The 19,726-nt window shown below is 44.4% G+C and overlaps 1 protein-coding gene across 1 annotated transcript in view; it reads right to left on the bottom strand.

Moving 5' to 3' along the window:
- Positions 1–14,482, bottom strand: part of LOC127394125 (ceramide synthase 4-like) — a 51,907-nt gene extending 37,425 nt beyond the window's left edge. Inside the window, exons 1-2 of the mRNA XM_051639904.1 lie at positions 14,423–14,482; positions 11,704–11,758 (exon numbers count right to left, since the gene is read on the bottom strand). Coding sequence (XP_051495864.1) covers positions 11,704–11,723 — 20 coding nt within the window. The 5' untranslated portion in view covers positions 11,724–11,758; positions 14,423–14,482. The remainder of the gene's footprint in view (positions 1–11,703; positions 11,759–14,422) is intronic.
- Positions 14,483–19,726: the final 5,244 nt, after the last annotated feature.

Below are 19,726 nucleotides of genomic sequence, written 5' to 3'. Positions count from 1 at the left end.
TTATCCGAATCCTTAGAGCTACAAAGGTCTTTGCTGCCAGGCTGCACTGAACTGCTCCAAGGAAAGCAGAAATAACTGTACTGGCCAGCAGGATACACCTGCAGTATCTGCACATTGTAGGGCTCCCACAACCCTAGTGATCAAGAACACAACTACACTTAAACCCCTTAGGGACATACTTGTATCCAGTTTCACTTTCAGAGCAGAACTGTTTGAGAAGAAGCACAGTATGTAGCTAAAAAGGTGACTCCCTGTCTCACAGGTAAAATGGTCAAGCAGGTTTACCCAGAAAACATAAACTGTTGCTGACATTTTAAAGACTTATCCTGCTGCTTCACTTGCAAAATCTACTCTCAAGCTAAACATTAATATACATGAATACACATGTAAATTTCCAGTTGTGAGTGTAGGTGATAAGGGTGGAGGAGACATAGAGAGAGGGAAAAGACTTGGAGTCTTCTTAAGGAACTGGGTAATTACCCTCTCATTCTGAAGACAACCAGGTGTAGGTGTCAGCCCTGCATTTTACAGCTATGGTCTTCTCTAGACATTGTTATGTTAATATCAAGATCAATCACGGAATAAAATGCTACACTTTAAACAATTTTTCAAGTCACTTTTTAAACAAGAAAAAGAAATTATTTTGTTAACTTTTTTTTTTTTTAAGCTTACACTGGAGTCTTTAATTTGCTTTTTGACTAATCAATATTCCTTCCCCCAACTCTCCTCTCCCTGCCTTAACTGTAGCAGATACTAGTAACATGGATGTGACACTATTTTTGGTCTTTACTGCAGAAAATCTGACCCAAATAGCAGTGAATTTCCAAGTTCAATCCAAATTCCAACACAGAACTTGCTAAGGTGCTTCCTCCTCCTCTCAACCTCAGGAAGCTGCTACTTTTAGGAATATCCAAGACTTCCCTGGGCCACTTTCAGCTTTATGCTATGATAGGCAACAAGAAGCCCTTTGCCAATGTTACCAAACTGCATCAGAGACGTCTCAAAGCTTCAGTGGGTACTAAATAACCACAATAAAGTATTTTGGTCCCGTTTGTTTTTGCATTAACATTGGGTTTTGCCACAGAATCACCCTGGTTGGAAGGGACCTTGAACATCATCAAGTCCAACCATAACATAAATCCACCAACCATAACCTCATCTGCCCGTTCAGTGCTTAAATCATGTCCCTCAGCACTATATGTATATTTATTTTAAACACTTCCAGAGATGGTGACTCCACCACAGCCCTGGGCAGCCTGTTCCAGTGTCCAGGCCTTCTTTCGGTAAAGAAATTCTTTCTAATATCCAGTCTAACCCTCCCCTGGCGCAGTTTCAGGCCATTTCCTCTCATCCTGTTATTATTCTCACTTGGGAGAAGAGGCCAAATTCCACCTCCCTTCAACCTGCTTTCAGGGAGTTATAGTGAGCAGTGAGGTCTCCCCTCAGCCTCCTCTTCCTCAAACTAAACAATCCCAGTTCCCTCAGCCTCTCCTCATAGGATATATCACAGGGGCACAATCCCCTCTCTAGTCCTGCTGGCCACACTATTCCTGATGCAGGTCAGGATGCTGGTGGCCTTCTTGGCCACCTGGGCACATGCTGGCTCATGTTCATCTGGCTGTCAACCAGCACCCCCAGATCCTTCTCTACTGTGGAGGTTTCCAACCACTCATCCCCAAGCTTTGCCTGGGGTTGTTGTGACCAAAGTGCAGGACCTGGCACTTGGCCTTGTTAAACCTCATCCAACTGGCCTCAGCCCATCAATCCACAAATAATTTGTTCTTACTGCTTCTCTCACAGCTCGCTATCTAGGCTGAACAAGTCCACTGCTTCTAATCTTCTCTAGTTTGCATATAGCTGATGCAATGAGTTATAGCCAGAGAAATGGAAAACCATTCTTCGCACATTTCTCTGTTTCTGACTAGATTCTGTTTCTAAATAGGATTTCCAAGAGGACTGTCTACCATTAATATTTGCATTTTTAAGTAGCAATTTTTGCTGTTAGTCCCCAAATACACAGCTCTGCACACTGTGCTATTCAAGGTCATCTCTCTCCTATTACTCTGCCTACAAAACCCTTCCAACTCTTGATTATACCAGAGGTTTGTGGGTGGCCAATGCCATGAGTACAAACATCTCCCAGGTGGCTCTGGGCAAAACTGTTTAGGTCTGTCAAGTTTTCCTAGCTTAAGTGCAGCATCATGCTAATGACATGGCTTCCAGAACCAGCACAGGTATTTCTGCAGAAGTCTTCCTGGTACAGCCAGTTTGCCCAGGACTTAAATAACCACCAGCAAAACTTAAAATATTGATACAGAGTCATAGCATGGTTCGGGTTGGAAGGGGGCTATCAGATCATCTAGTTCCAGCCTCCCTGCATGGGCAGTGACACCTTTGCCTTGTTGAACTTCATGAGGTTGGCATGGGCCCACCTCTCCAGCCTGTCAAGGTCCCTCTGGAGGGCATCCCTCCCCTTCAGTGCGTCAACCACACCACACAGCACAGCTTGGTGTTGTCACCAAACTTGCTGAGAGTGCACTCAATGCCACTGTCCACATTGTTGACAAAGAGGCTGAAAAATATGCTGGAAACAAAAATGGAAAGGCTTGTCCTGTCTTTCTGAGAAGCAGCTGGGGTCAAGAAACAGAGTCCTCTACACATTTATAAAGGTTCCTATTATTTGACATTGGAAGAGCCATTGCATTCCAATCCTACTCTGGCCGCTACTTCCTGAATTTGTGTTAGCACTGAATACTATGCATTTGAATGTTTAAACAATTTTGCTAAGACACAATTCTTTCTACAGTAATTCCATGGATAAATTCTCTCCTGATAGCTCTTCTCAGCAGTTTCTTACCTATTTAATACTTCCCATAATCCTGATGTTTTGCCCTTGAACTAGAATCGCCTGTTACATCTACACAAGAGAAGTTACAGTTTCAGACATGAAGTTTACTTCCTCTCTTATGCAGAAAACAATAATTTAAACAAAGAAATCTCAGATTAACATCATGTATTTAGAACACCATATGATATTTAATATCTTAATCTCAATCTCCATGTATTTTTGGTTCTTTTTTTTATGTTTCTTTGTAAAAACCTTCACACTAAAGATCCCAATACTGTGATTATAGTTGCTTGGGTAATGTTTTCTTGATGTTGGTTGTTTTTTTTTTTACATTTTTAATACATTTTTTCTAACTTATATCAAGTATTGTCACTAAATCATAGAATCATACACTATGCTGAGTTGGAAGGGACTCATCAGGATCATCGAGTCCAACTCCTGTCCCTGTGTAGGGCACCCCATGTGCCTGAGAGCATCATCCACAGGGTTCCTCAACTCAGGCAGCCTTGGTGCTGTGACCACTGCCCTGGGGAGCTGGTTCCAGTGCTCAACCACCCTCTGGGTGAAAAACCTTTTCCTGATATCCAACCTAAACCTCCCCTGATGCAGCTTCTGCCATTTCCCCCAGTCCTGTCACTGGTCCCAGGAGTGAAGAGATCAGGACCTGCCCCATCCCTTCCCCTCCTGAGGAACCACAGGCTGCAATGAGGTCACCCCTCAGCCTCCTCTTCTCCAGGCTGAACAATCCCAGTGACCTCAGCTGCTCCTCAGAAGTCATCCCATCCAGACCCTTCCCCATCCTCATGTCTCTCCTCTGGACACTCTCCAATCGCTTGATGTCCTTTTCATGTTGTGGTGCCCAACCCTGCAGGCAGTGCTCCAGGTGAGGCTGCACCAGAGCAGAGCGGGACAATCACCTCCCTGGCAACGCTCTGCTCGATGCACCCCAGGACATGATTTGCTAAAATTTACAGATGAAAAAAATCTTTGCTCAAAAACTCTTCATGACATGTATCATAATTTTCAGTATGCTGAGATAGAGATGAGCTAGTTCCAGTCTCCTGCATGAAAGGAATTAATTAACTTTTTCAAATCTCTCTTCAGCTTTGATATGCTCATTTCCATTTCCTCGTCCCTGTCAGCTACCCTGGTGTCACATCTGCTTTCTGATCTCACCTTCTCCAGAACATTGTTTCCTTTGCCTGAAATCTCTCTTCCTTATGCCTCTGTTGGTTCTTCACCATTTTAAGGGTTTTCTTATCATCAAGTGAATTTAATCATAGTTAAATTAATAGAATAGTTTAAATTAATATAATTAATATTAATAATAAATGGTTAACAGTGTCCAAGGACTCCACTGAAATTTATCAATTAAGAAAAATGCCTAAAAATGTCCTACCATGGCAAAAAACCAAACCAAACCAAAAAACCACACACCAAATCTTTCCTTTCCTCTTCAATCTCACTCTCTATGTCAAAGTAACTTTCTACAAAGCCCACAACCATCTATACATCAGATTCTTTGAACTTTTTTTTTGAGATATCTGTAATCCATAACTGGTGCAGGATTTCTAATCACAGTGATAGATTCTGTTATGAATCTTGGGTACGAATCTCTTTCTACCTGCTGCTGATTCTATTTTATTTCTCCTCTGGTCCCCAGCTTCTGGATCCCTTTCACTTGTCATTTTGAATGCCCCTATCTCTTTGCCCTAAACCCACAAATACTGGCAGAATCTCCTCTTTATTTTTGCAGGAAAGCAGACTGTTTTTCAACTCTGACTAGTAGCAGAAGAAACAAAACCACAGGCCCTTTGAAATCATGAACACTGTTCTCTAGGCTCAGTCTCCTCATCCACAATTTCTTTTCCACATCTTCTTCTTTGGAAGCTGGCTGAAAATTTGAAATAATTTGTGCAGCTTTGTTTCTCCACCAATGACCAATTATCCTTAACTTCCTGGCTTTCAGATGTTCTCCTCACTTAGATCTGCCAGCTGGCATTTCCTATCGAATTATTTCATGTCTGCTGCCCAGCCAAGAACTAATTTTGTGATTATTCATTCTTTTCAAGGAACTTTTCACTATTTGTTTACTTCCGCTACTAGACCAACAGAAAGTTGATTCTTCACTCCTAACTTTAAAAGCAGAAGGGTGAAATTTGCCTCCACAACCAGCTGACTAAGAACACATTTCAACACACTGAGATACCCCGGTTGCTCTGCCTTGCTTCCTAGACTTTCCAGCTTTTTGCCAACATTAAATCTCATACTTTGGTACATGTGCTGACCTGTTCAAAGGCAACAATTTATATCTATACACCCTCTTATGGAAGGGAGACCTCTGTCCTAGAAAAAGCACAGCATGGCCAAAGAAACGTTAGAATTTGCACACAGAAGTCCAGCAAGCAGACAAACTTGCTTACCTAGATCTCCAGTGAGCAATCCTCTCTTCTTCCTTATCAAGCGGAAGTTACTTGCTATCTCCCAAACCTTGAGCTCTGCTTGCCAGCTCCTTCGTTGCCAGGCTGCTCCGACTGCTGAGTGTTTGGCTCCCAGGCAGGCTGCCAGGGATGACCAACAGCACAGGTTTCAGGCTGGTGTCACTCACCCGGGTCAGAATGCAAATCAGAGAGCTCTTAATCCCTCCTTGAGGGGGATGAGTACAGCTCCTTGGTTTTGCTTGATAAAAAACAAGTACTGGTTTAACCAGTTCAAAACAAGGCGAGAAAAGGCATCAAGTACTTCAAGCTTCACAATGTCTTCAGTCAGGTGGTACTCAAGAGTGGTGGGCCCAAACTTCTTCTCTTAGCCCTCCTCTTGCTGCTTGGAGGAGGCTGTCCTGGAAGACCACCAGCTGTCTCCCATGAGATCTGGCTATACAGATTCCTGAACTAGCCAACCTACACTCCTGAAATTTAGGAAAAACCCAATAACTTACACGCATATTTTGAAATACCACAGCTGTTTCCTCCTCCAGGAACCTTGGATGTCTCCTTATTAAGGCTGAAGAAAACTGGGTTTAACTGCAGCACCTGTTGACAAACTAGTCTCCAAAATGAAGTGCTGTTTTAAGTTACCAGTGTAAAAAGCAACAGAGATAAAGACCTCTGCAAGCTCTGTCTGGAACTTACCCCATGGCTGTGTTATTAAATGAAGTAACATTCCTTTAGTACTTCCAGGACAGGGTGAGATAACATAAACCTTATTGTCCAGACACTTGGGAACAATCAGCATTCTGCTACTGAATGCTCACTCTACAAACACACAAAATTCCAACAGAAAACACTGGAGACTACACATTTATTGTGGTAAGGCACAAGAGAACCATGTTCTAGCAACACTGTGTAAAAATACCCTACAGACCATACTACATGTCAGTGAGAACATCAGATGTGACTAGTGTCCAAGTAAGGCAACCAAGGTGTCCAAAGTACCCGGTAGAACATCTCCACAAAATACATTAAGATACTATTCCCAGATCTACGTGTGCTTCTTAAGAGAGTACAAATGTGAAATGTAAGAAGAAGGCACCTGTAAAATCCAAACAAATTATTCAGCAATTTCTTTGGATTTTTTCCTTCATTCTTTCTTCTAATGCCTACTATTTCCTCCAGTCTTCCTGCAGAAATAGCAGCCACTGCCCCAGATCACTTGATAGAACTGAGGACAAAACTCAAGCTAATGGCTTCAGGCCACAGTAAGCTAAGAATTCAGGTTGGAAGATCACACAAAGAAATCAAGAGAGCCATTACTTCCACCAGAACTGGTCATCCATCCTTTCTCTGAATTCATCAGTACCAGCAGTCAGGTGGTCTTAGACAGACCCTCTCCTTCAAACCAAGTCCTTCAAACCTGCCCCAAAGCCCTCTAAGCAGAATTACTATTTATCCCCACAGGCTGTGCCAGTGAGCAGTTTCTACACCAACAGACACATTTTCACAGATTTTGGAAGGAGAAAGAGAGAAAAAGGAATACACACTGAATAAGGCTCAACATTTTGAGCATGAGCAGCAATACCTTTGTGAGATCATCAGAACTCTCCCAAAGACAAGTTATGGCCTTACAACCCAGGTCCCGTGCATGGATGTTCAGAAAATATTTGCCCAGACCTTTTGATGTGATACACACACCAGACATCTGTTCTACTGCCAAGTGAAACTTTTCAACAGATGATCACTATCCCTGTTCCTCAACAATCACATATCAGGCCTCAAAAGTTGAATTCTAACTTAAAAACTGGGAAGGATAAGAAGTGGGTATCAAGTTCAAGTTTCCAAGTCATACTCAAGTCACATTAAAATACCACACAGCTCTCAATAAAGCCTCTTTCACACAAGGTCATGGGATGGTGCAATGCTTGTCCAGTGTGTTACCTGATTCTCCAGTCGTTTCAAAGCATAAATATTCCTAAACAGCCACACAGTTCTGGTCTGATGGCCCTCTCCTAATCTGTCCTCCCTTCCAGGAGAACTCTTCCTTTCTGCCCTGACACCTCCAGCCATACACTTAATTCTGGAGTTTGCAGAAGCCTTCAGAAGCTCTTCATCCCTAGTTTTAATCTGGAGGTTTTTACTTCCCTGCAGTCAAAAGCTTCACCATTGCTCCTTATTTGTACAATCAAACCCTACAATGAATGAAGCATTTGCTTATTTTTCTCTCTCTCCCACAAATGGGCCATTTGCCCAAAGACATGATTTCTAATGAAGCAACCATGAGCATTCAGCTAAGTGAAGCACTGAGATCCTCATCTTAGGTCAAAAGGAGAGAATCAGTTGTCAAAATGAGAGAATAAGGAGGACAAAGGGACAGATGTGTGTGACTTCTCTGCCACAGAACTAGCAAAGATAAAACATCAAAGTACAATTGGATCATCTTGAATGCCAACACAGATAAGAAAAGTGAGTATCTATCAGCTGAGATGAACTTGTTTGCATGAAGGCACATCCTATATTACAACCTAGTACACCTAAAAGATGCAGGGCATGACATCTCACACAATCCTGTTCTCCTCCGTCATGCAGAAGATACATAAGCTTGAAGTACTTTGTCTGAGCTGGCTTTGAATTTCAGTATCAACAGTTCCATCTGTTTCCCAGGTATTTGTTCCCACAAACTCCCCAGGCTGTTCTACAGCTTAGAGAAAAAAAATAATGAAATGTAATTAGTCTAAAATTATTATTACTATTTTTTAAAACAGTACTCATGCACCTTTAAAACTATTATGTGTTATTATTTTTCATTTCAAAACACAAAACTTAAAAACTTATCTGAGAAAAACATCTCCATTCCCAACATTCCCACAAAAGAAAATACATTAAAATCATTGAGAAAGAAGCAGCAACCGATGGAAAGATTTCCCTTTCTCCAAGATTAAAAGAACTGTGACTCACTTTTCACGATCATTACTGCTTAATGAGTAACCATCATATGATGATGGTTATTAAAAAATATTTGAATATGAATTATTCTTGATCAGTGCAGATAACTTAAAAGCCCTGTAATATGGATAGCTTACAGAGCAGAATGCAAAACTCAAGTTCTTTCAGCTGGCACCATCCTTCTGTGTTCTTTGCTGGACCAGTATCCAACACCAAGAGAACCTGTGTCCAACAGCACTTTACCTGTGACATAAACAAATCCTTACAGGACAATATTCTGTTTGTCATAATAGTGAAGGCTGCAGTTTTGGTGTTACAGTATGGTTTCTGGAGTTGACGTATACTGGGACCATTTCAATGAGCAATCCTGTCTTGTTTCAGATTGCTTAGGGCCTTGGTGGCCTTTTCAGTCTCCTCCTTATTAATGCGATCATTCCTCAAGCTGCAGATTAGAATCACAGAATGTGATTCCTTGTGGTCTGCTAAAGAGGAGTCCCTGCATTACCCTCCAGGCAGGAGGGGACTGTGACAGACAACTCAAACATCACCTTTATTCCACACTGGGCCAATTTCTCTACAACATGAATATTAATATCTCTTCACTGCAGCTCCAAGCTGAGACTGTCCCGCCTATGGCAGCTGCAGGGGGGACAAGCAGCCCTGAGCGACAGCCACAGCCCCTCGGATCCTCCAGCACAAAGTTGGCACCTCTGGCCCTCACAGCACAGCCCTGATTCATGTGCAAGCTGAGCTCAGGGTTTATTTTTAAAATACAGATACCAAGGGTCACTTTATCCTTGCTACAATTCACCGCAAGTAACTTCACAAAATAAATCACACAGAAATTATTATTTGGGGAATTCTGCCTTCGTGCTTTTACTTCATCATCGTCTTTAAACAGAAAATTTCCTCTTATCTTTCATTGCAAACAGAATTTCTTCTTTCATTAAACACAAACTCTGACATAACTTTTAAATCCTCCAGAAGGATGAAGACAGGCAGATGAACAATGAGGAAACAGTTGCCCATAAAAAGCTCAGATAGTACCCCAGAGGTAAAAATAACACTGCTTATTACAAAAAAAGTAACCTGAGCTCAGCATATAGTTTACGTCTTTCAAGATTAATCTTTTTCCCCTTAGCAATTTTGATTCAAAGCCTTGGCACTGTGGCCATCTGTGCAAAAACCTCACAAAGCAAAGTATTTGAAGGATTTATTGATTTTTGGAGCTGACTTTTATAACCAAGAAACTAGTTGTTATCAGAACCAATTTTGTTAGAAGTTGAATCCATCTCAAGTTAATGGAATTACTGCAGTTGGTCCTTTTTGAGCATATTTCCTATTTTGTCAAATGAAAGCTTCTCATGAATTAATTAAAACCAAAGCATATAGGAAAAAAGAGCAAGGAACATGCACTGGATTCTTGGCATTGCTGGGTAATTATGGACAAAAATTGCTGAGGTATACTCCTCAGTAAAAATGAATACACCACAAAAATTACAACCAACACAACAAACAGCCCTTAGTGGATCTTAAGAAATGATGACATTTCATTTCTCTTTAATTAAGAAGAACCTGTTGTGAAATGCCAGTGGAATTAAATATAAAACCTTCAATACTAAAGGTTAATACATGCATACTAGGGTTGTTTATCCTGGAGGAGACTCAGGGGGGACCTTCTCACTCTCTACAACCACCTGAAGGGAGGTTGTGCTCAGGTGGGGTCGGGCTTTTCTCCCAGGAAACCAGTGACAGGACCAGAGGGCTCCAGGGGAGGTTAAGGTTGGATATTAAGAAGCATTTCATCTTGGAAAGGGTGATCAGACATTGGGATGGACTTCCTAGGGAAGTGGTGGAGGCACCATTCCTGGAGGTGTTCAAGGAAAGGCTGGATGTGGCACTTAGTGCCATGGTCTGGCTGGTGTGATGTTGTTAGGTCATAGGCTGGACTTGATGATCTCAAAGGTCTTTTCCAGCCTTGGTGATCCTGTGATACCAAGAAGAGTTGCTCTGTCTTAGTCCTTTGATAACAAGAATGTAACTGGTGGAGAGTAAGGCTTTGCACACCTTGGTCCTCCATGGTAGCTTTGCCCCTGACATCAGTCTGGGCTGGGTAATGGCTCCTGGAACTGATCTTCCTAACATAATGAAACAAGAACCTCCTTTGTGTATGTCAGAGCTTCATACCCTGCTGGTATGCCATGGCCCAGCTCTTCACAGAGTTTCCTACACACCTCTTTATCAGATGTTCTCCAGGTCTAGAGACTAGAGCTCTTAGGATACAATTTACAGTGTGTTGCACTGCAAAAAAAATGGTGGCACAAATTCTGTGACACATCCCGTTGAAGCATTCAGTTACTCTATTAAGTAGAATCAGGGTAATTATTTTAACTAATAGAAAATAATCACACCATTTTCGTTTTCTAAAGGGCAATCTCTTTTTAAGGAAGTTCTTGTATCAGAGAAAGATTCTTGGCTTCCCCCTTCCCTTCATGTAAAAGCATGGGTTTTCTCCTACAGGGAAGAAATCTGGCATTAGACATATAAGAAGACATTAGACATATAAGAAGGAGGTAAAACACAGCACCACAGGCAACCCTGACCATGCAAATCTTACTACACTTTTGTTCTTATCAACAGGCTAAAAATTCACAGCTAAAGTAGTGTCCGTCCAAAACTGCACACCTCTCTTGAAATTGGATGTTACTGTGTACTTGTTATGTCATACCAATTTCTGGATGCTCCCAAAGAGCCCAATTGTTTTTTTTTAAATGTAATTTTCCAGATAGTGCTGTGAGATACAGACTCAATTTTCAGCATTTCAGAGAACAAGTACATGTTAGTTACAGCCCACAGAATAGGAACTCGAGACAGACCATTTGTTATGACTTGTGGATGTTAGTCCTTTGAGATTCTATCATCTCACTTCTTTTAAGTTTGTTCTCACCAGAACAAGGACAAGGGTGACCACAGTGAGGGAAGAAACAGACAAGTTTTCTTTAAGATTGTATGAATGGGTGGAGAGATGTATTACAATCCTGAAAATGAAATTGCTGCTCTTTCCAGTGTCAAGATTCCCCTGCTGAGTCGGGTTCTTCACAACCTCGAGCCAGTGTAAATCAACACTGTCATCAAAGGCTGATCCTGGCCTCCACCCGTTCCTGACCAGCATTCCCACTTCACTGCCACTGCCTCCTCACACTCAACACAAGAGTTTATGAGGCTTCATAGACTGAAAAAAAAGTTTTGGATTAAAACTTAATCTTTTTTTTCTTCTTGGGGTTGATTTTACCCTATGCTGATTCCTCAGTGCAGTTCACGACCTGTTGACTGTGCAGGCTCAATGCAAGGTACAAGAGAAGAGCACAAGCGGCCTGGAGCAGGCAAAGGAGTTAACTTCTCTCTAAAGAAATGCAGTTCCAGCTGATCCAACTGCAATGTTGCAGGAAACACCTCCATCATGCTCCTACACCATACCTGGAAATATCTGGATTCATATCATCAAGTCCTTGCCGGCCTCTGCAACAGGAACCTGAAAAAAAAGACAAATGCAAAATTAGGCCTAAATATCTATACATCCCAAAGCAGCTTCTGAGTGAACATATGTAATTAACTTGCAGGGACCCTCAGCATCACATCACGTAACACACTCTGCCTCTGCTGATCCCATGTTTCTCTGAAGGGTGAGTGGCAAGGTTATAAAACTTTCCCCTACTCATCTTAGACCTGAAAAAGTAGTATGTGATAACATCCTAGCTGTATTTTACTCTCTTGCAGATAAATTGGCTAAGAGTTAAGATCTGAAGATTCCCTGAGTGATGTTGTGTTTAAAACTGCTGCCCAAGTTTTGACAGATCTAGATGACCTGGATACATGGCAACCCAGCAGCTACAGAACAGATGGTGGATCACTGCATCTGCTGCAAGCAGTGGTCACAAGCCAAACTCTTTAACACTTGCTCTGTGTGCAGTAGTATCCAGAAAGCGCAGTCCCATGGTTGTAACAACCTTGGAAGAAAATGATGCAAAGTTTGTTTTGCGTTGACTGGACACTGAGAGGTCCATAAAAAACTCGCTGTTGCTGTGATAGTGACTCTTCAGACCTCGTGCTCCCCTTCAGACTAGACACAATTTAAGTTTTGCCCTCAAAAGGATGCCAGAAAACCTTAAGCAGCCTTCAAAACCACAATAAAAATGCCTTCCTTCAAGCTGGTGACCTCACAGACCTCAAGGAACTCCCTCAAGTGGAGAAGTTCTAAGAAGAAGTCTTCTCTTTGGCTATATTTCTGCCAAAAAAATGCATACTAGAAAATTGAACTTGAATTGAAGTCTGCAATGATGTCTGCCCTACAACACAACCTCAGGGCTTCGGAGTTCAGACAGGTTGGTGTTCCCAGGTAGACTTGGGAGGTAAGAACAGATAGAGAAGACATCCCCAACACCTTCTGTCTCTTTTTCTTGGTAGAGTTGAGTCTTCCCAAAAACTGTCTAAGAACACAGGAAAAGGGCATCAACTCAGAAGAGACATTTTTATCTAGATTAGAGCTGAAATCCTCAAGTGCAGCCTGTAGAGTTGGCAGCAAATATAACCTTTGCCACATGTGGACAGAGAACTTGAGTCTTTCTGAATTACCTGTGTGACAGACTACAAAAATAAATCCAGTTTCTGTGAATTTAGGTGGACCTTAACAGAAGGACAATGTAATAATGATTTTTTGGGTAGGTATTTATTCTCCTTCCCACCTGGAAGCAGCTACCTACCTGAGAAATCTCTCTGCTCTCTACTCTCTGCTTTATATCCTTAATACAACCATAATGCAAGATGGCAATTAGATTATTAACAGTCTTATTTTACATTAATTTCAACAGTTTTTAACAGCTAACCCATAATTCCTTGATCAGCAGTATTGATTCTAGGTGAAAAGCACTTTTGGCTTAACATAGATTCATAGAATCCCACCAACCCAGGTTACTCCAAGCCCCATCCAACCTGCCCTTGGACACTTCCAGGGATGGGGCAGCCACAGCTTCCCTGGGCAACCTGGGCCAGTGTCACCATCCTTAAACAAACACCGAACAACCAGAAATGTGGAAAAAGCTCCTCTGTATTTTTAAGTTCCTGTAAGTCTCCTGACCATTTTGATAAATCTGAGCTTGTAGATGCATCAGTCACCAGCACAGTCTCACATCACACAACCAGTTGTTCCTGCTGGCTCCTCTGGAGTACAAACATCAAGTTTATCTTCTCAAATACACCTTCTATCTGACTTCTGCAAAACTCTGAAAACTTCTCATTACACTTGCAAATCAAGGAATTACCTTTAGATGCTGATAAATTATGTAGATAACTAAGCAAGCACTTTCAAATCTGGCCAGGTAAAATTCAGATGTCTGACTTCACGGAAACATTCACCTCCTGCTCTGATAACCTGATTATCCTTAACTCAACTGCCAGTGCTTCCTAAAACCTGCCATCCGATTTGGCTTCAAACGATTCCAGAAGTGGAATAAATCATTTGGTTTGGGTGTTTTTGATAACTATATCCTAAGCTTTTTTTTTTTTTGTCCTTATAGTACTTTAATTTTGTCCATTATCCACATCTTTTAAAAAAAATTACAGTTGCAAACATACTCGTTCAGCCTCGTGGCCAGCTTTGCTATCCTTTTCTCTAGGAAAAGTTCTCATTGCTAGGTAGGAAAGCAAAATCTTTCCTGAATTCTTTAATTTTTCAGGCAGAGTGAAGTTCTGAAGACTCAACCGGGAGCAGTCCCAGGAGAACGGAACGGCTTCTCTAAAAGTACCGCTCCGGTCGCCTGCTCTGACCTCCCTCGCCCGCAAAGACAGCTCAATCGAGCCCTTTTTTGCGGTATTGATTTCATACGCTCTGGCTGCGCCGCGGAAACTCCTCCGGGAGCTGCGCTGCTCCAGCTCGGGCAGCCGGAGCCCCGGGCGGTGGGAGCCGCTCCCGCAACGCGCCGGGCGGCACCGGCACGAGGAGCCGGTCTCCGAAAGCCGCCCTGCCCCGGCGGCTTCTGCAGCGCAGCGGGAGCCCGCGCCCCGGCCCCGCTCCCAGCCCGGGCGCCACGACCCCCCGGGCACCGCCTGCTCCCCGCTGTCCTTTCGGGCAGCCCCGCAGCGCCCCGAGCTCCGGGCACCGCCGGTCCCGCGGCCCCCGCCGCTCCTGCCCGTTCCTCACCTCCAGCCTCCCGCGCAGGGGCGGTGCCCGAGCCGGTCTCCGCGGAGACCCGCGCCGCGTCCGGCCCCAGCGGGCCCGGGCGGAGCCGGGAGGCGGCGGCCGCGGGGCGGGCCCGGGAGCTGCGCTGCCGCCCGCGGGCCGGGGCTGCCCTGCCGCGCTGCTGCCGCCTCCCGCCCGGCCCCCGGGCTCGGGGCGGCCCCGCGGCTGGGAGCGTCCTGAGCCGAGAGCCAGACGGCCCCGGGAGGGGTCTCTCTCAGGCTGCTGGGCACCCAACGCCGTAAGCAAGGGCGCCCAGGACGAGGAGGACGGGCAGGTGCTGCTGGCTTCACCGCCTCTGAGCCTTGCCCGGAGCGATGGAGGACACAGGAGGGCCCGGTGTGTTACAGCGTGCGAGGGAACAGCCTGCTCGCCTTCCCCGGGGGGTACGGGTGTCTCCAGGAACAGAAGGGCTGGAAAGGGACAGCTGTGCTGGGACATGTCTGAGCTGACATAGATGACATGGCAGCCCTAAGACAGATGGAGTCCTGGCAGAACAATGGTGCCAGATACCTGGTTTTCTGTCATACATCACTGCAAGGTAGTACTGGCATGTGCACACTTCCATTTGTAGCTGCCACTGTGGGAATGAAATACTGATGAACTCACCTAACAGTTATTTGATATGCATCTAAATAAAAAGATAAAGAAGGTGTACTGGGAATCTTCATCAGGAGACCCTTGCTCCTGCTGCGGTGTGATGGAAGAGGCAGCCTTCAGCCATCCTGCCACTGCCCTGCGGAACCAGCTTCTGCTCCTCTTCTTGTCCTGCTTCACCCCTTCTCTTTTGCTTGTAACCTTTTACCTCCACTACTCTCCTAAGGCTCTTTACAACAAATCTGCTAATTTCATGCCCAAGCATCTGCTCTATCATTCAGGTAAAAATAGATTTTAAATAAAAGTATGAATGCATGCACACACAATTATATTCTAAACTCCAAATATCGTGCACCAAGCAGGACAAATAGCAACCTGGAAACACTTGGGTGGATGATGCTGGAGCCCATTGAGCCTGTTTCGACAGTTAAATGTTTGATCTTTTGCCAGCAAGGAATGTGTTTAACCCAGTGTTTTCTTCACAAGTGAAGAAAAAAGAAAGAAAAAAAGTCTTTCAGCAAATCGAGCTGGTCCCTATATGGAAAAACAGTGGTTAAAGTACTACAAATTATTTCAGTCAAAACAAGGAGAAAGAACTAACACTGCAGGGCACAATCACTGCAGAACAGCTGTGCAGAAAAAAATATCCTTTAAACGATTGATTCTGTCCTCCTGTGCTAAAGAGGCCAAAAATAATTCCATCCCATCATTCTCCCTTTCAAGTCTTGGGAGTACAGATCATGTGTACTATTATTGTTTGCCAGTGTGCTATAATGCATTCTTGGAGCACTTAAGATTGTTCTCTCATCTTACTAAAATGTGGTTCATCAGCTCTTTATTTCCAGAAATTTCTAAAGCTGTAGTCAGCATGGTTATGATACTTGTGCAGGTAAAAATGTTAACAACTTAAAAACAAATCCAGTGACTTGTTACAGTTTTCTTGCTTACACGTTTTTGCCCACACGCTCCATTTCAATTAAGCAATACACAAGCTCATAGCAGACTTGAAAACAGTTTCTGCTCCACTAAGCAGGTTGTGCTGAGCAGATTAGTAGCTGGGCAGATGTGTCAGTGAATATATTTGCACAAGGTAGTAGTTAAAACCATGGAGTTAAAACCATGTCAGGAATCTCTCGCTATGTGTCCTGGTTTGAGTCAGGAAGAAGCTGATTTTCTTTTCACTGACTTTTTTTGTGTTTTTTTTTAGTGAACTCTCTTTTCAGCAGCACACTTGATGAAATTAACAGCAAGTTTTCCAGGCAGTGGACTGATAATGCTGGAATGTTCATAGTTACTGCTGAGAGACCAAGGCCACTTTGCTCCACTTGCTGAATCTGCTGCTTTGAACACTAAAGGAGCAGAAGGGTCGTATCTATAACCCTCCAGTAGGGAGGAGAAGACTAGACAGATAATGGAATTGGCCAAACAGCCCATATATACATCATTATGGGTATAAATTTAGGGATCACGGAAGTCCCCTCTTCCTATTTTCTATTCCGTCCATGGCTGGCATCCAAGCAGATCTTGCTCTGTCCATCTTTGATCCCCAGGCCCGTGCATTCCTGACACTGTATCTCCACCCTCAGCTCCTGTTTGCTCTGCTGCTCTCTCTGGAAGTGGTCTGGGACCTTCTTGAGACTGTCCACAGCTGAGGGGAGTATGCTGGGAGCTGCTGGGGGTGGGAGAGGATAGGGGTTTGCCACATTCCTGCATGTATTTGTACATATTGTCTTTATTGTCTTTTCTCACTCGTATTTCATTAAGGCTGATTAGTTTAGTTTCCAGTCCAGAAGACTCTCTCTTCTCCTGATTCTCTCTCTCTCCTTTTCCTCACTGGGTGGGAGCAAGAGGGGATAGGGAGCATTAGCCCATGTCACAGCCCCTTGGGGGAACCTACATGCAGGTAGTGGAGGTCCTGTAGCTCACTGTGTTGCACCACTGAAACCAACTTAAAGCAGTCCGTGACCTGCAGTGTCTGTATTTGTGCAGCCAGCTTTTCTGGGTCTGATCCAAATCACACTGACGTCAGTGAAAAACTCCTGCTGACTTCCAAGGGATCTGGATGGGCCTTCCATGAGCAGAAACCTGCTCGTTTCAGTGTTTGCAGAGGATGAAACAAAAACATCTAAGACCACTGCAGCAGAGTAAGAGTCTGTGTCCAGGGTGTTATTTGTCTTTTTCTTTTTTCCTTTTTGTTTTCTCAGGTTAGCTGTGACTCTTGGTTGCAGAGGTGTGATATGAGTCCAGCCACTCAGAAGATGTAGCCTCTGAGTAATCACCAGAGAGTCATCAGCACACAGACCTGCAACATCACCAAAGCACAGCACAAATCAGCACAGAGCAAAGCAGCTCAGAACATGAGTTGCTTCCCTCAGCAAATTTGCTGACAACACCAAGCTATGTGGTGTGGTTACCACACTGAAAGGAAGGGATGCCATCCAGAAGGACCTTGACAGGCTGGAGAGGTGGGCCCATGCCAACCTCACGAGGTTCAACAAGGCAAGGTGCCACATCTGGGTTGGGGCAACCCCAAGCACAAATACAGGTTGGACAGAGAATGGATTGAGAGCAGTCTGGAGGAGAAGGACATGGGGGTGCTGGTTGATCAAAAGCTCAACATGAGCCAATCTGTGCACTTGCAGCCCAGAAAGCCAACGGTATGCTGGGCTGCATCAAAAGAAGTGTGGTGAGCAGGTAGAGGGAGATGATTCTGCCCCTCTACTCTGCACTTGTGAGACCCCACCTGGAGCACTGTGTCCAGTTCTGGAGCCCTCAATACAGGAAGGACATGGAGCTCTCAGAACAAGTCCAGAGGAGACCATGGAGATGATGGGAGGGCTGGAGCAGCTCTGCTCTGGAGACAGGCTGGGAGAGTTGGGGTGTTCAGCCTGGAGAAGAGAAGGCTCCAGGGAGACCTTAGAGCACCTTCCAGTGCCTGAAGGGGCTCCAGGAAAGCTGGGGAGGGGCTTTATACAAGGGTGTGTAGTGAGAGGACAAAGGGTGATGTTTTATGCTGGAAGAAGATAGATTTAGGTTAGACATTAGGAATAAATTCTGTAGTGTGAGGGTGGTGGGACCCTGGCCCAGGTTGCCCAGAGAAGCTGTGGCTGCTCCATCCCTGGAAGTGTTCAAGGGCAGGTTATATGGGGCTTGGAGTAACCTGATCTGGTGGGAGGTCCCTGCCCATGCAGAGGGGGGTTGGAACTGGATGAGCTTTAAGGTCCCTTCCAGCCCAAACCATTATGTGCTTCTATGATTGTATGAACCTAACCTGTCATGGTTTGACTCGGGCAATTAAACCAGGGACAACAATGCTCTCGATCCTCTCCCCCAGGTAGGGAAAGGAGAAAGATGACAAGGTTTTCTGGATTGAAAACTAAACTAGACATCTTTAATTAAACACTAATGACAAAAGAAAATATGTACAACTATATACAAATATGTTCCAGAATGTGCAAAACCCTCTTGCCTCTGCCTACCCCCAGCATCTCCCCCAGCATCTCCTGAGCTGTGAACAGCCCTGAAATGTCCCGGAGCTGCCAGAGAGAGGGCAGAGCAGCCAGGAGCTGAGGAGTGGGCGATGAGGGGCAGGGATGCAAGGGCCTGGGGATCAATGGGTATGGACGGGATGGAGTCCAGGGATGTCCAGGGATAGAGTCCTCCCTGGACACCGGTCATGGACGGGAGAAAAGGGAAGAAGAAGCAGGAAGGAAGTTGTCTTCTGTACTCTCTGACCTTCTTCTGAGCTTAGGCAGATATATGGAATGGAATACTTTGATAAATTTTGCTGTCTGTCTAGTCCAACCCTCCCTATGGGGGTTGTAGATATGGCTCTTCTGCTCTTGGTAGCATCCCTGAGGTGGCAAAGCAAAGCAACCTTGGCGTCTCAGCAGTAACATCATAATACCAGGTTTATCAGTCCACTGGGTGGAACACTTGCTGCTAGTTAGAAGAGAGCTCACTGAAGGAAAAAAGATTGGTACAAGGAAAATTGGCTTCATCCTGGCTAAAACCAGGACAAAAGCTTGGTGAGCAGCCCTGACATGGTGCACAGGGATATGAGCCGTGCATGCATTTCCATTTCTATAATCATGGTGAATTCTGAACTATGACCATGCAAGCTGAATACTGCTCCTCACTCCCTCTGTAGTATGTGCTTCCTCAAATCAGTCTTTTTGGGATATGTACCTTGAGACATCCAAAGAGGTCTAAACCAAAAACATGGTCACACAGTTTCTAAATATCAGGCTGCTTCAAGTTGTTTCCTGAAATAATCAGGATATGAGGTACTTAAAAATAAGTTATCATTTTAGAACGTAGGCTGCTGTACCCCTGGAGATGTGTCTGTATTACATCTATGAGTAATAATTTTTTTTTTTTTTTTAAATGTAATAATTTATCCACCAGCTGCCCACAGTGAGCAGGACAATATTGTGTTCAGAAGTCTATGAAAGAGTAAGCCTCTGAAATCCTGTTCAGCAAGCCCTAATAAAGCTCTGACCGGGCCTGACGGTCCGTTTGGCTGTGGGCGCCCCGGTGCGACGCCAGGGGATGATGCGCTCTACTGGAAAACCTGAAGCCTTTTCCAATGTGGGCAGCACCCTCTTGTGGAAAACCCAAGTCCCTGCACACCCAGCCTGGCTGATAATCCAACAGGCGTGAGTGCTGACA

The sequence above is a fragment of the Apus apus genome, chromosome 24 (assembly GCF_020740795.1).
Source record: "Apus apus isolate bApuApu2 chromosome 24, bApuApu2.pri.cur, whole genome shotgun sequence".
In the NCBI taxonomy this organism is placed as follows: Eukaryota; Metazoa; Chordata; class Aves; order Apodiformes; family Apodidae; genus Apus; species Apus apus.
This window is presented reverse-complemented; position numbering and strand designations above follow the sequence as displayed.